At 37.0% G+C, this 16,193-nt stretch overlaps 1 protein-coding gene across 3 annotated transcripts; it reads left to right on the forward strand.

Annotated features, from left to right (window-relative positions):
* The first annotated feature begins 541 nt into the window (after positions 1-541).
* Sar1 (Secretion-associated Ras-related 1) lies at positions 542-15,136 on the forward strand. Of its 3 annotated transcripts, none has more exons than XM_045759077.2 (6): positions 542-702; positions 8,353-8,412; positions 11,255-11,374; positions 11,705-11,862; positions 12,014-12,157; positions 14,109-15,136. In XM_045759077.2, exons 2-6 carry the CDS (start codon positions 8,370-8,372, stop codon positions 14,223-14,225), a joined length of 582 nt encoding a protein of 193 aa, XP_045615033.1. In that variant the 5' UTR covers positions 542-702; positions 8,353-8,369; the 3' UTR covers positions 14,226-15,136. The 3 variants fall into 3 exon arrangements, with proteins under 3 accessions (XP_045615033.1, XP_045615034.1, XP_069192358.1); XM_045759078.2 differs by having other exon boundaries at positions 633-746; XM_069336257.1 differs by lacking the exon at positions 542-702 and adding an exon at positions 3,253-3,386.
* The last annotated feature ends 1,057 nt before the right edge of the window (positions 15,137-16,193 follow it).

Consider the following 16,193-nt stretch of genomic DNA (forward strand, 5'->3'; position numbering starts at 1 on the left):
TTACTAACTTCCTATCACCTAATGCCCCTATCCACCTTGCAGTAAATAGGTACCCAGGAGTTGGTCAGCTTGTTTATGGGTGCATGCTGGGGAGTGTCAGTAATTCGACCCTGGGGGCGGACCTTGATATAAGCCTAACATGTACTGTATGTATAAACTGGCTGCCTGTTCTACGACACAATGAATTATGTATATTGGTTTTCGAATTTGCCGCCATTAGTTAGCAAGTGTCATCATTAATGACGTCATGTTTACTGTATGCTTTGTGGCCAATTTTACGGGTTACATAATAAGTAGAGAAAACTCTGTTTATACTGTAGAAAAATATTATAGAACTTAAATATAATTAATGACTTAAAAATATGTAGTAATATGTTGTTTATGTAAATATTAATGTAACTCTGTTTCACCTACGCTAACAAAAATCATTCATAGTTCTCAAAAACAAAAGCCCGGAAGTTGTTTACGTCACAGAAGTTCCAACAGGGAAGAAATATAGACGCCAGAAGCTGACGACCAAGAAGGGCTAGAGGAACAAAAGACAATAGCTTGTGTTGTCCTTATAGTGTCCAGGTGAGGCAGGCGGAGGATCAGTGTGTTTATACTCTCTGACCAGCTTCTCTCTTAGTTCCTTATGGAGTGTATTTGGCAGTAGAATGAGATTGTCGGTGCCAAACCTGTAATACGCTGTTTTTATCACAAGTAAGTCCAAATTTTCGCCCCATAACCCAGTAATTGGTAGTAATGTAAGTTAGTGTGTGTCGCAGCACACACAGAGTTGGACTATAAGTTGCGATGTTGATAAAGATGGACAAACTAACGGGTTCATCTGCCTGTTGACTTGAGCCTTTGACAGTGAGGTGACTTTAATTTAACATTGAGGTCCCATCCGTGTTTAGTGTCAAGATTACAGAGGAGTTAAGGCATTTTTGTGTAGCTATTCATACGTGAGGCTATTTTTAATTTGTTCTTCGAAGGTGAAATTTTGTGTTATGCATCATTTTTGAACAGTGAGTAGCGATAGGCCACACCTATAGGCCTACTGGCCAAACTCATGCTTGGTACAACTAGTGTTCACTAATGGGACAGGAAGTGAATAGTGAACACCTAATGTTCACCTAAGGCAGCGTCTGGGATAATCTCGGACGTGGGTTCGAATCCTCGTCACGGCCCTTGTGGATTTGTTCACCTAATGGGGTTTTATTGCCTCATGTTTTGGGAAAGTTCTGCGTACTAATAAATGGAGATATATCAATTTGGAAATTGATAGATCTACCATGCAGATCTCTTCCATGCTGGCCACCCAAACCTTATTGACTTGCCCTTGTCATTCCTGTTTTACCTTGTTGAATTAACTAGGTAAGAACCTTGGGAAAAGTTTTATTTAATTTGGCATACTCCAAACTAACTGTGCTTACTAAATAGGTTGAAGCAATATTGCCTCTGCAACAAGTTATTGGCTCTTTTATTTAAGACTAGTGAGTGAAGAGCGAGGCATACAAGTTTTAAAATGCATTAGGGTCATAAGCGGAGCTGGGATACTGCTGGAACAGGCCACACCTGGCAAAAATGAATAAGAGCTGAATAAGTTTCATTTGGGAGAGAGGGAAGGAAGTAATTTTGAAATTGGACTTTTGGACGAGTGGAATAGACTGCTGACTAGCATTGATTGTTTAATGTTTTATGGTAAGGTATATGGGGTAAGAGGGGTTGATTTAAATGGGACTAGCTTAGTATGGCCCAGCATACCTGCTGCACTACTACCCCATTTCATATGTTCTTACAATTTGTTGTTACTGATGGTGATCTTTAGTAGTGTGTTGCCCACTTTGCTAAGTGCTTTCTTGGAATCAATGGTGTATTTTTAATGAAACCTAAACTAAAAATTGTTAGTATTATGGATTCTTGCTCATGGGGTATTATGTTTAGTTGATTAAATTAGAATGGCATGACTGGCATTGCATTAGCAGTGTGGGGATACTTTTTATCCATCTAGAATGTAGCATTCATTAATTCTGGATCCACATAGTGCCACACCCTTCATGCCTATATGCAACATTTCAATAGTTCTTGGGGATTATTATTGAGATTCTCAAATTAGTCCCAAAATAAAGCAGATTTTCCAGGATTGTTTCTTTTATCATTTCTGTATTATGTAATTGTGCTTGTAGTGGTTAAGATTCTGCTCTTTGGGCCTATGTGGTTTTGAAGTAAAATGCTTGCATGCCTCCAAGCATCTAGCAGATCTTGGCACGAGTTATTGCCCTTTTCTTCACTTGTAGCTGTACCTACTGTATTTTGGCAGATGTCAAGCTTATTCCAAGAATTTTATTTAATGTTCTTATATCATTTGAAGCTTAATCTCATTTTGTATATATTGCTGATGAGCTGTGTTTCCAAATTGTCCTGGATTTTGTCACATATCCTCTCTGCCATTCTCGTTAGTGGGACCAATTACCAGTCTGACCCAGTAAGATGAGCTTTTTTATTCAACATTTTAAATGCATTTATGGTGTTGATGGGTTGGATTACAGTTGTGTATGGTGGTAAAGCCACACATTATATTGCCAACAATTGATTTTAAATTGTAAATGTTTGTGTAGAGGGAATTTTTCAATAGCATAATGTTATGTGCCTTCTTATTACCCTGACTTCCTTGCAAGACTTATTACTAATCCTGTTAAGTCTAAACTAAGCATTTTGTAAGTAATAGTGGGCTGGTGAGAGGTAGTTCAGTTTAATGCTCTTGGTTTGGCATCCTTGAAACAGTTGCAGCCACGTCTATGGGAGTTGTGTGTACAGTATTTGTATGTACCAAAGGTGAAATACTTTTTCACTGGCAGTTTCCTTTCTCCTACTTGCCAAACTCATGCTTGGTACAACTAGTGTTAAGCCAATCTTACATTCATTGTTAATTTGGGACAAGTAGAACCTGTACTAAATATATTAATTTCCTTTTAAATAATCTCTAACTGCATTTGAAACTTAGACTAATATCCTCTTAGCACTAATGGCATATTTTTTAATCTAAAAACCCAGCCATCTCTAGCCTTTAACTTTGATATATTGTATTCAAATTGCATGCAAGTGTATGTGCTGTTAAATTACTGAATCCATCAACCACAATACCCACAATGCTGCACTGTAGCTATGCACTGGATCTGTTTGGTTCCTACCATAGTTTGTAACAGTGTTGCAAGCATTTGTAAAGACACACACCAAGGGAAATGGCCTGACACTCTTCCAGGGACAGGTAACTAGCAAAGTTACCCCAGTCAGTGAGGGAACCTACCTTGAGGTTACCTTGAGGTGCTTTCGAGGCTTAGCGTCCCCGCGGCCCGGTCGGAGTGCTGTGCATGCATCTTTGTCACCATGAGATCTGTACTGTACGTGTTTTTGGATTTGTTCTTCCTGTTGATCATCCACATTCAATGCATTGTTATATGCCCTACATGTACGGTATTGCATTTTTCATTATTGAAAAGTATTTGCCAGTATTCTAATTGTGGAGTTAATGTAGGTCATTTTGCAGGGCTGCTATCATTTATTGCTTTCCAATTGAGTGAAATCTACAATAGTAATTCCATCTATCATACTACTATCATGCAAGAAGAGCCACACACACAAAATGAGTCATCCAATGAAATTGGTAGACTCCTAGAAGTTACTACTGCTCGGCTTACTTGGCCATAAGTATCTCTGGGAATTTTTGTTACCTGCTGGTGTAGACCTGACCAAATGTAAACTGTCAATTATTCACACCCTCCGTCACTGTGATGGAGTGCAAAAATATGTGAGAATTTATAGACGGCTCTATAACAAATGTTCAAGCAATGTGTAAATATTTCATCAAAATGATCTACCAGAAATTTTAGCCAAATATCCCCAGTGTGCTAACTGTAAGTAGTAAATGTGGGTGATCGTAACCTATCCACCACTGCCCACTGGTTGTGGGACGGTGTGCAGAATAAACATGTGAATTGTGACACTAGCTCATCACGTATGCAAGTTGCTTAACTTAGTGACTATACTTGTAGTTAGTCTCAAACCTGTTGGTGTAATAATATACTGCACATTAAATTCTCTAACAAGCTTGTGAAGACTGCAACTCACTTTGCTAAATGAATTTTGAGGTTCAGTCCCTGAGCCCATTATATTTTGTAACCCCTTCCATCCACTACAGCCCACAGGATGGGTTTGGGAGTGCATAATAAATGTACTAAACTAATCTTGCTATAAATTTTTATCTGCAAATTTTGTGATATTTAAGATTTTCTAATGCCAATTATATCTACCTAGTACAGTATTACAAATGGGGTTGCACCCCCTCCCCCCAAAGATAAAACCTTTGCGGTACACAACTAGCAACATTTTTCCAGTTGGATTCATTTTCATTTGGAATGACCCTTTGCCTTCTTTTAACCATAGTTTTATTCCTTTTAGTATTTTGCTGTTTATTCCACCTGCTGTTCGTTTATTACTTTCATGTAGTACCTCTAAAGCTTTATAAGGATTCTATGCACATTACATCTACTGGAAGTTCTTTATCAGTACATGGAGGTGACATCTACTACCAGTTTGCTCGCAAGAGTAATTCCTTACGTCACTCATTGGTTTAAATGTTAAAGTATGGCACACCCCTTATTCATTGACCTCCATATAGATGTAATGTCAGGCTCATTTTTTTGTAGCATTTTTTATTGTATCACCTCAAGTCCCTGGTCTCTTCTGGGTTATTGTCAGATTGAGATTCTTGGTACTGTATTCCTGATTGAGAAGCTCAAATTTGCAGCTTAATATTCTTTGCTCATTTATTACATTTGAGATTTTCTGCTGTCTGCAATTTCTTATTCTGCAATATGTCTATTGTTTATGCATGCTATTTTCTTTGCTTTAGCTAAGATGGGTTTCATAATATACACAGGTATTTTGTGTATTGTTTGTTATTCAAACATTATGTTAAATGGCTATGAAGAGGAAGTTCTTGTGGTGTGTGTCACTGTATACAAATGCATTATGTAATTAAAAGGGCCAAGTTGTACAGTTCAGGTTAGGGTATGTATAAGTAATTTGATCCTGTGAGCAGTCTGGGTGTGGGATCAAGGAATCTATTGTATAATCTAATCATGAAGACTTTGCCCCCACAGATATCAAGATATGATAATATTTGCTGTAAGAAAACTTAAATGTAGGCACAAAATTATACTAAAAAGTATAGTAAATCTTTGTGTAAAAAAAAAAAAAAAAAAATCAGTTTGAAGGATTCTGCAAATGATATCCATTTGTACAAGTACTCACCTAGTTGTGTTTGCGGGGGTTGAGCTCTGGCTCTTTGGTCCCGCCTCTCAACCGGCAATCAACAGGTGTACAGATTCCCGAGCCTATCGGGCTCTATCATATCTACACTTGAAATTGTGTATGGAGTCAGCCTCCACCACATCACTTCCTAATGCATTCCATTTGTCAACCACTCTGATACTAAAAAAGTTCTTTCTAATATCTCTGTGGCTCATTTGGGCACTCGGTTTCCACCTGTGTCCCCTTGTGCGTGTTCCCCTCGTGTTAAATAGACTGTCTTTATCTACCCTATCAATTCCCTTCAGAATCTTGAATGTGGTGATCATGTCCCCCCTAACTCTTCTGTCTTCCAGCGAAGTGAGGTTTAATTCCCGTAGTCTCTCCTCGTAGCTCATACCTCTCAGCTCAGGTACTAGTCTGGTGGCAAACCTTTGAACCTTTTCCAGTTTAGTCTTATCCTTGACTAGATATGGACTCCATGCTGGGGCTGCATACTCCAGGATTGGCCTGACGTATGTGGTATTCAAAGTTCTGAATGATTCTTTACACAAGTTTCTGAATGCCGTTCGTATGTTGGCCAGCCTGGCATATGCCGCTGATGTTATCAGCTTGATATGTGCTGCAGGAGACAGGTCTGGTGTGATATCAACCCCCAAGTCTTTTTCCTTCTCTGTCTCCTGAAGAATTTCCTCTCCCAGATGATACCTTGTATCTGGCCTCCTGCTCCCTACACCTATCTTCATTACATTACATTTGGTTGGGTTAAACTCTTAACAACCATTTGTTTGACCATTCCTTCAGCTTGTCTAGGTCTTCTTGAAGCCTCAAACAGTCCTCTTCTGTTTTAATCCTTCTCATAATTTTAGCATCGTCCGCAAACATTGAGAGAAATGAATCGATACCCTCCGGGAGATCATTTACATATATCAGAAACAAGATAGGACCGAGTATAGAGCCCTGTGGGACTCCACTGGTGTTTCCTTATATTTGCAATATGTTATAGTACTGTACAATACTTAATTATACAGTACTGTAAAAGGGAATAAGTCAAGAATTTAGTTTCTTCATTAAATGCCTCAAATTGTTGCAAAAGTTCTAACAAAAAAGGTTCTCCCACATTTTGTACTTAAAATTATTTCTTGCCTGCACTAAAGGCCATCCGAACAGAAATGTTTATTCGCATCCTTTACCCCTATAACTATTCCACTACGATAAATGATCAGCCCGGTGCACATACACGTTGTTGCCTCATTCTGATGATCCCTTTATAAACAACCAGGTGCTAAACCTAATAAATCTTGGAGTGCCATTTTGATAAAATTTCACATGACAGTACCTTCTCGGCAAATTTATCTCCATACGTACCTCTAGTATTATTTGTGTAATTACCTAAGTGTAATTACCTAAGTGTAGTTACAGGATGAGAGCTACGCTCGTGGTGTCCCATCTTCCCAGCACTGTCATATAACGCTTTGAAACTACTGACGATCTTGGCCTCCACCACCTTCTCCCCTAACTTGTTCCAACCGTCTACCACTGTTTGCGAAAGTGAATTTTCTTATATTTCTTCGGCATCTGTGTTTAGCTAGTTTATATCCATGACCTCTTGTTCTTAACGTTCCAGGTCTCAAGAAATCTTCCCTATCGATTTTATCAATTCCTGTTACTATTTTGTATGTAGTGATCATATCACCTCTTTTTCTTCTGTCTTCTAGTTTTGGCATATTTAATGCCTCTAACCTCTCCTCGTAGCTCTTGCCCTTCAGTTCTGGGAGCCACTTAGTAGCATGTCTTTGCACCTTTTCCAGTTTGTTGATGTGCTTCTTAAGATATGGGCACCACACAACTGCTGCATATTCTAGCTTTGGCCTAACAAAAGTCGTGAACAATTTCTTTAGTATATCGCCATCCATGTATTTAAAAGGTGTGTGTTTTTGTGTGTTTTTGTGTGTTTTTGTGTGTTTTTGTGTGTTTTTGTGTGTTTTTGTGTGTTTTTGTGTGTTTTTGTGTGTTTTTGTGTGTTTTTGTGTGTTTTTGTGTGTTTTTGTGTGTTTTTGTGTGTTTTTGTGTTTTTGTGTGTTTTTGTGTGTTTTTGTGTGTTTTTGTGTGTTTTTGTGTTTGTGTTTGTGTTTGTGTTTGTTTTTGTGTGTTTTTGTTTTTGTTTGTTTGTTTGTTTGTTTTCATTGCTATGGCAATCAATTTTGATTTGCCTGTAGATAAGCAATGAATCTCAAAGTACAGATTTGAGTGGCTAAATGGTACATTTTGCAGTGTCGGCAATATGTATAATAACTTGATACTTCCTTCCATTAACCTCAAACCTCTGAACCTCTTCTCCCTTCTTGTCTGCCTTATCTTGACCTACTTGTTTTTAGCTTTCTATTAACATTTATTCCCAATAAATAAATCTAATTTGCTAATACATAATTTTAATTGGATAAATGCAGAACCAAGTATTTTACAATATGGCAATATACCAAGTGTTGAACAAATACAGTATTCATTTTGTTTGCATTCACTTTCACTTATTTGCATTTTTTCCTTGCACACTTGTCATTTATCTTAATTCCAGTTGTGTAGCCATGTATACACAGATAATGCAATTGTGACTAGGATGAAAATGAGACATTAAAAATAGTTTTTCATGCAGTAGTAAGTTTGCCACATGATTATTATAATTTTTCTAGAAACTGCTGCTTGAAAAAAAGTCCTCGAGTAATTTGATAAGATCAAGAAAATGTGACAACTCTTACAATAAGCATAATTCCTTTGTATATAGTTTATTGAATTGAGTTAATATATTTTGTCAGATTGTTATAGATTTATATTTCATTCAAATTTTTAAATTTATATTCAAACTTTAGTCTTTTATAATCCTTGATTTTTGTTGGGCAGAGAAGTGGAAATCATCTTTTAAATTTTTTTTTTTTTTTTTTTTTTTTTTTGCTGAGTACAGATTAAAACTTGGTAAGTGATAGTGTTGATTTAATATATATATTTAATATATATATATATATATATACAGTATGCTATATGGAAATATTTTTCTTGCAGATCGCTTGTTCCCCATAATGTTCCTTTGGGATTGGATCACTGGTGTTCTGGGATATCTTGGTAAGGCCTGTTGGTGTATAATCACCTCTCACTGTTTACATTACTGTATTATGAATCTCGTGGTCTTCATATTTTCACTTAAAAAAAAAAATCACGTGCATCATCATTTGTTATTGGGCAATTTAGCATTGTAAATGCATGGCCATGTCTGTGGTAGAAAATAATTAGAAAAAAATTCCCTTAAAACCAGGGAAGGACATGTCCTTGAAACCTCTAAAATGAACAAACATATCTGCTCCAAAATATTGACCTATATTCCCAGAGTCCAGGGGATAAGTACAGTACAGTAGTCCTGGTAAAAGATACAAAATTTACTATATTTGTATTTTGAAGTTTTAACAGGATTAATCAGTTTATATTTGGAATGTCTTAGATCTATACTATATACTTTATAAATTGTGTGAATTGTGTTAATAGGACTTATGAATACTGGGTATCGGGATTTTTTAATTTGATGGTGTATTTGCCGAGAAATGCAAAAAATGATCGGTTCCTTCTAGATCTATTTAATATTTTTACAACATTCGAAGAGACTACAAGGGGGTCTTCTATACAGTTCAACCCACAAACCTGTTAAGTGTAATGCTTGTTTGAATTAAGATGTCAAAAATTGTATTTGATTCTGTTCTACACATTAACCTAACACCGAAAATGTGCAGCAATCTAAAAGTAAAACAAAGGTGCACTTGATTCAAGATAGTTAACAATTGGTAAGAAAAATAGCTTAAGGCAATAAGATTGCAGGTTGAAGTCGTAGATAATTTTGAGCACTGGAAAAAATTGCAGGTACAGTTTATTGAAGCAGTGCATGGGTTAAACATTGCTATAATAATTGTAACAAGAAGTGCTTTGTTTTCAAAGTGCATGTTTTAAAACACGTCACTAATTATAATTTTTTTCAAGCAAGTGTTTTTGCCACTGAATGATTAAATTTAGTTTTGTGGTACATTTCATTACTGTATTTAGTTAATAAGGGGGAAAATATTGAGTAATTAAAAACTCTCTATCTTGTTTTGAGGGCTGATGACTCCCAAACTCAGGTGTGCATTTTTAGGCCTAGAAAAGTCTGGAAAGACAGCTTTGTTGACCCACCTGAAAGAGGAGGGTTGGATTTCACCCGTTCCATTTAGGTCATGTAAGTGTTGGTCTGGTTGGCAGAGTTATTGCAATGTTTGATCTTTGTTAGCAGGTTAACATTTCTTTGTTGTACTTTATTGTACTTTTGTTGCATGGTAAATTATTCCTTGTGTATACCACAAAAATTTCCTATACTGTACAGTGAATTGCTGGTCAAATGGATTGATTGGTTCTGGTGCATTAGATTTTCCATGGAATAAAATTGTCAAGATTTTGCAAATTACTGTTTTAATTGGTGCAAATTATGGAATGTTTTTTTGATACTTGACAATCATACAGTTTAAAATTTAATGATAACTTTGTATTTTATTGGCACCATATACAGTATCTAGAAAAGTGTGAATGTCTTATGTTGGAACACATAATGTTGCATTGAACAATAACCAGATCAAAATCCTTCATTGATCAGATTTTTATGGTGGATCAAGTCTAAAGTCACACTAAAGTGGAAATTAACTGTTTTGAAAGTTTGTAACATGTTCCCAGAATGTTACTCATAGACTTTTAGAATGTTATGATGCCTGTGCTATTCTTTTGTACTAATACAAGGCTTAGAAATTTGGTAAAGTAAAAGTGTGTTACAATTAACAGCAAATCAGACCTGCCAGCCAGTAATTTAATCAATCTGAAGTTGTTCTTCAAAAGGTACCAAAGAGTTAGAAACCTCGTCACCGAGGGCAAATGTAAAGAACGTAATGACGTACTGTACTTGCAGATCTCTGAAGGTGCACACACGAGTATTGGTACAGGGTATCACTAATGTGTTTGAGACTTTAGTGGATATAATTCCATCGCTAAGATCTAAAGGACATTATAAACTTACAGCAGTATATATGAAGCTCTCAAACATTTGAATGGGATTTAATAACTTTCAAGATGCACTACACAGCTTATGTAAGGCTGTGTAGTGCTAGATGATGATGCTCTAGCATGGAATGCACATCTCTTGATGCATAGACCTAAGGTTGAACAAGTGCAGAGATTTTTTAACACAATTCAGGCACTAACTAGTAAGGATGATTAAGCCAAGAGGACAACTTGAGGGAAGGGAAGCTTCTTAAAACCTGATGTATCACATTCTGGTTCAACAGGTATCTTTTGGAGGCATTTGTTGCCTTGAATGTCGAGAGGCCGGCCAGTGATGCCCTTTGTTTAGAGGGAGCGTGTTGAAAAGTCTTTGAGCTTTGATGTTGACAGTTCTCTCGGCATACTTACTGCACCTTTACTTTTCAGAGACTATTTTGTATTTCTTGCCATGCCTTCTGGTCTCGTAATTAATTACCTAAGTGTAATTACCTAAGTGTAGTTACAGGATGAGAGCTACGCTCGTAGTGTCCCGTCTTCCCAACCTGTGATGGAATACACTTCCCAACGTGTGATGTTTTCTGTGCAGATTTGCAATCAGTCACTCTAATATTTTTGGAGTGCAAATTATGCATTTCTCTCACCTGTGTTCTATGGAATTCAGATTTTAAAATTTCACGTAGTCCCAATAATTTGGATGTTTTATAGAGTGGGTTTTAGCCATAAAAGATCTTTGCACATTCTCCAGGTCAGCAATTTCTCCAGCTTTTGAATGGGGCTATTAAACTAAATTAGTAAAACATTTTTGGTGTACTGTAGTGGGTTTTGAAGCACATTGGACATTCTTACACATAAAATTCACAAGTTCAAATATTTGTATGATTTTAACTTTGGCTGGCAGGTCTCTGGAAGAAGAGTGGGAAGCTTCTGTTTCTGGGTTTAGACAATGCAGGAAAGACAACGTTGCTTCACATGCTGAAAGATGATCGCATGGCCCAGCATGTACCCACACTCCATCCAAGTATGTACATGTGCTACAAATAAGTTTTAAGTTTTATCCTGTAAACTTAGTCATATAGTTGTGTGTATTTCAGTAATTTTTCTTTTAGGTTATATTTCAAATTGTATTAACCCAAAGCTTATGATTACTATTCAGTAGCTATTCGAGAAAAGTTCAGGAAGAAGGAACTTGTGTTGATTGTTGCTTATACCCTTGCATCAATGTATGAATTTAAATTGGATAAATACCATCATTGCAGTGATAATGATATCAATCATATGGTTTAATAACTTATTCAAGATGTCTGAAATAAAGTATTTTATTGTTTCACTAACAACATTACTCTTTCAGCATCGGAGGAACTGAGCATAGGACAAATAAAATTTACCACATTTGACCTGGGTGGCCATCACCAAGCAAGGAGAGTGTGGAAGGACTATTTCCCTGCAGTAGATGCCATTGTCTTCCTTATAGATGCAGCAGACAGAGGCAGATTTGCAGAATCTAAGGTTTGTAGAAGTCTTGTGGTGTTCTTTTACAAGTTTTGGCTGCAGTTACATTGATGCATCAAAATTTAAATGTGCACGAAGATGCAAATGCGATATGCATGAAATATGCTTAGTTTTATAGCAAGTGGTTAACATGTACACTCCCCCATAGGCTGAATTGGATTCACTTTTGACGGATGACCAGCTTTCGAATGTTCCTATTGTTATCCTGGGCAACAAGATTGATGTAGCTGGTGCTGCTTCAGAGGATGAGCTCAGGCACTACTTCGGTCTCTTTGGTCAAACGACAGGAAAGGCAAGTCTTTAATGAAGATGATTGTGTATTGTTATATATCTGATGTTCATACCATGTAGTTCAAAAAGTTTGTGGATGGTATTTTAGATGTGGTTGTGCCCTCAGTGCTAAATTGGAAATCAAATTGTTTAACAATTCGTATAAAAAAAAAAAAAATTCTTGAAAGGCAAACTCCCCAAAATTGCATATCATTATCCATCACAATAAAAAAACTTTCATCACCTCACCAAAGATCACCTTCATTTCACCTTTCCACTGCACCACACAGCTGGGGATGCTGTCACTAATTATCCGTAAACATCACAACAGTTGGGAAAGTTCTGAAGTACCGTGTAGGATTTAAAACTCGCATGGGTTCATATTGCTCGCACCTCTGCTAAACTGATGCCACCTCTTCTGGGTGTGAGGGCCTCATTATTTGAAGTGGTGACCACGACAGCCCATACAGCAGTAGCTCATGGCCACTGCATCACTTTATAATGATGAAATAAATAACAGATTATTCAGTGATAGGATGACTAAACCACACGTCAGAAAATGAAGACTTGAGGACCACAAAAGAAGTGTTTCGTGTGCAGACACAAGCAATGCTGTCTTGTCATGTTAGGGACTCTTAAATCATCCAATGGTTTGGGCTTGTAAAATAATCTTTCCTGCCTCAACTCTTCACAGATGCTGTCTTGTTGAACCAGCTCTGATAGACATGGACTGTAGTCCTGGCTCTATTGTTGACTCTTCCTTTAACTTAACATGCTTAAATCCACTAATCCTCTTAACAAACATGATCCGACTTAAATTTTGCCCTTTCTATGCTACATAACCTTCCTGGCTTGGTGCTTTCTTTGATAATTACTTACATTGACCTTTCTAGCCTCTTTCCTTTGTCCTATGTTACTACGTTTCTTCAACATTGGGCCTCTTGCTGTTTTTCTTTATTTTCTTCCTGTTTTACTAACTTTTTCTTGTACATTTTCCTTTCTATCTTCTTACATTTTTTACCCTTTTCTCTTGTTCTACATTGTCCTAAACTTGCATCTGCCTTTTTTGCCTCATTTGTCTTCCACACTATTACCCGACTTGATGCCGGTCCAGGACGGACTGGTACATTATTTCTTCATTTTCTGATGTGTGGTTTGGCCACCGTATCTTCAGTCACATTGTGCCTCATTGTCTGCATTCAATGATAGTGTCATAGATCTTGACTAATAAAAACTTGTACAAGGTTCAGATATCGGTGAACTCGATACTGTACTGGTTACAATGTTCACAGCACGATGCAGACGTCCACAGCACACAGCCACTGTTTGGAGTGTGTGCGCATAATGAAACAGGACATAGTGTTCCTTTAGGAAAATAAACTTCTGGAACATTATTAGTATTCAGGATTTAGTGAAGAATGTTTTGATAATGATAGTGTTGTGGCTAAAGTTAGCAATGTGTAGTATTTTGGGAGATGGTTTTGCTGTTGGCAACTGACTAGTGTGTGGTGCTGTGCTCTACTTGGACTGAGATGTAATGCAAGTTGCATTATATAAAGTGCGCTAGTGCACTTGTCTGTCGGCCCTTCTCCGTTATACCTGTTACTACAGTATTATATTTTCCCAGGTTCTGGAATTTTAATGCCAAGCATATGCTACTGTGGACAATACATAATCAATTTTATGCATATTTTGGTAGGAAGTAGCCAGGAATTTTTTTGTGACTCTTGAGAATACTGTGCATACATTTCAAAGTGCAGAACAATATTGTACTTGTATGCTAAATAGTTGAAAGGGTTAGTATAGGAAAGCATGAAATTTTGCAAGCGTTTTAAATGTACTAGTTTTAAAAATTAATGATTTAGATGTTTATCTAGGGTTTTTATATATATTGTTCTAGAACCCTGTCTGGTAACATTAACTTTATTGACTATAATTTTATGGGACATTAAAAATATTAATTTTCATTCCAGAACAAAATTCCACGTAATGAACTTCCTGGTCGCCCACTTGAGCTTTTTATGTGCTCGGTTCTGAAGCGGCAAGGATATGGTGAAGGTTTTCGCTGGATTGCAAATTACATTGATTAGATTGGTGGAAGTGGCCTGGACCATGGTATGGTGGTAGTGATATTGAACACGTTATGCTAATTCATATCACCAATCAGCACTTGGTGATTTGGGAGACATAAGACCTATGGTAAACTGAAACAAGTGCTGCCATAACTGCGGTGTGCGGCATGTTCTTTTATGAAACTCGGACACCAAGTTATATCTATGCTCCGTTATGTGATGGAATCTTAAATGTAATGCTGGATTGTAGCTGGTCAGTGGAGAATCGATTTTTGTATGTGTAGCTTACCGGCCCAGACTCCCTACCTAACTGCCATTCTGACCTTTACATGATCCATTCCCATGTTTTGTAGGTTTGACTTATTATTTTAGCTTCGAAACGTTATATTAACAATTTTTGTAATAGAATTTGTGATGTCTTGAAATATTAAGGCTGAATTTCATAATTCTAGCAAATTGTCATTAGAGCAGAAATTTATGGGTTGTAAGTTATAATTTTATAGGTAATGCAATGTAGCTCAGTGATAAAATTTAAATAAGCCGTTTTTATATAATTGGTGGTCCAGATATTTGGTAGTAAATCTGCAAAATGTAATTTATAAAATTCTGGCCATTTATTTGTATCCTTCCTCGGAGGAGTGTTGGCCACATGCGTCTCTTCCATTGTGGTGCAAGTGATTATATTTTTGTGGCAGAGCTGTCCTTGGATGCATGGATGACCACTTGGAAGACCTGTCAGATGAATGAAGCATCAATACTGTTATGAAATTATTTATAACCTCAGTTGTAGTGTTAAGTTAGAGCTTCATGTGCTGCTTCTCTTAGGTATGAAGCTTGAAAGCATTGCGCGCTCCTCAGTTAGTGATGGAAAATGTAATTTTCAGGTTTCTGTTAAGTAATCTTTATATAATAAAATGTTAAATTCCTTAGTTTATTTTTTCTTACACAGTAGTCCTCAAATGGAATTTAAATGTTGGCTCGTTTGCATGTACAAAATGTCTTTGGCTGTGTCTAATACCAACTAGCATTACCTTCTGTTGCTGCTGCAAATCATCACTATTAACAGTATTCTATATTAGCATTTCAAGATGGTTGACCACTGGTAATTAGTATGGTAGCAACTATTTACAGGTGAAGAGTAATTGCACATGTAAAATAAAATTAGTGCTCGATATAATATGGGATGTACAGTATTATGAAGTGAAAATTGCATTTAAAAACATTTTATCTTCTGCAGGCTGGATGGTAGAGCGACGGTCTTGCTTCATGCAGGTCGGTGTTCAATTCCTGACCGTCAAAGTGGTTGGGCACCATTCTTTTCCCTGTTCCATCCTAAATCATTATCCTGACCCCTTCCCAGTGGCATGTAGTTGTAATGGTTTGGCACTTTCCCCTGATAATTCCCTTCCTGCAGATTAATTCTATTGTGACCCTTGTGGGGGGAGGTCATTGTTGCCAATTACCTTGAGAAATTCATCAGGGATATTCCTGCTTATAGAATCAACAAATATTGTTTAATGCTTATAGCATTGCAGAATATTGTGTAAACAAACATTGAAAGATGTGGCAAAAGGCATTGTAATTTGGCTGTGACTTTCTAATTTTCAAAATGAAAATGTACTCACACAGGGACATTCATCCAGCAACAATGCAACTATACCACTCACCATCACCTTTAATTTGCAACCTGCATATACCCTTGATAGTTCTGAAAAGGGACTGCTGGCCGTTTTTAAAGGGCTCATGGTGTTGCTTATAATTAGAACTGTGTGGAGGCACAGTTGCCTCCACACACGACAGAGTTCCACATAAGAGGTTCTTCTGGAAACTGGAAAATATTGGAGGGGTGACAGGTAAGCTTCTATCATGGATGAAAAATTTTCTGACTGATAGAAAAATGAGGGCAGTAATCAGAGGCAATGTATCGGAATGGAGAAATGTCACAAGTGGAGTACCACAGGGTTCAGTTCTTGCACCAGTGATGTT

This window comes from Procambarus clarkii, chromosome 35 (genome assembly GCF_040958095.1).
Source record: "Procambarus clarkii isolate CNS0578487 chromosome 35, FALCON_Pclarkii_2.0, whole genome shotgun sequence".
NCBI lineage: Eukaryota > Metazoa > Arthropoda > Malacostraca > Decapoda > Cambaridae > Procambarus > Procambarus clarkii.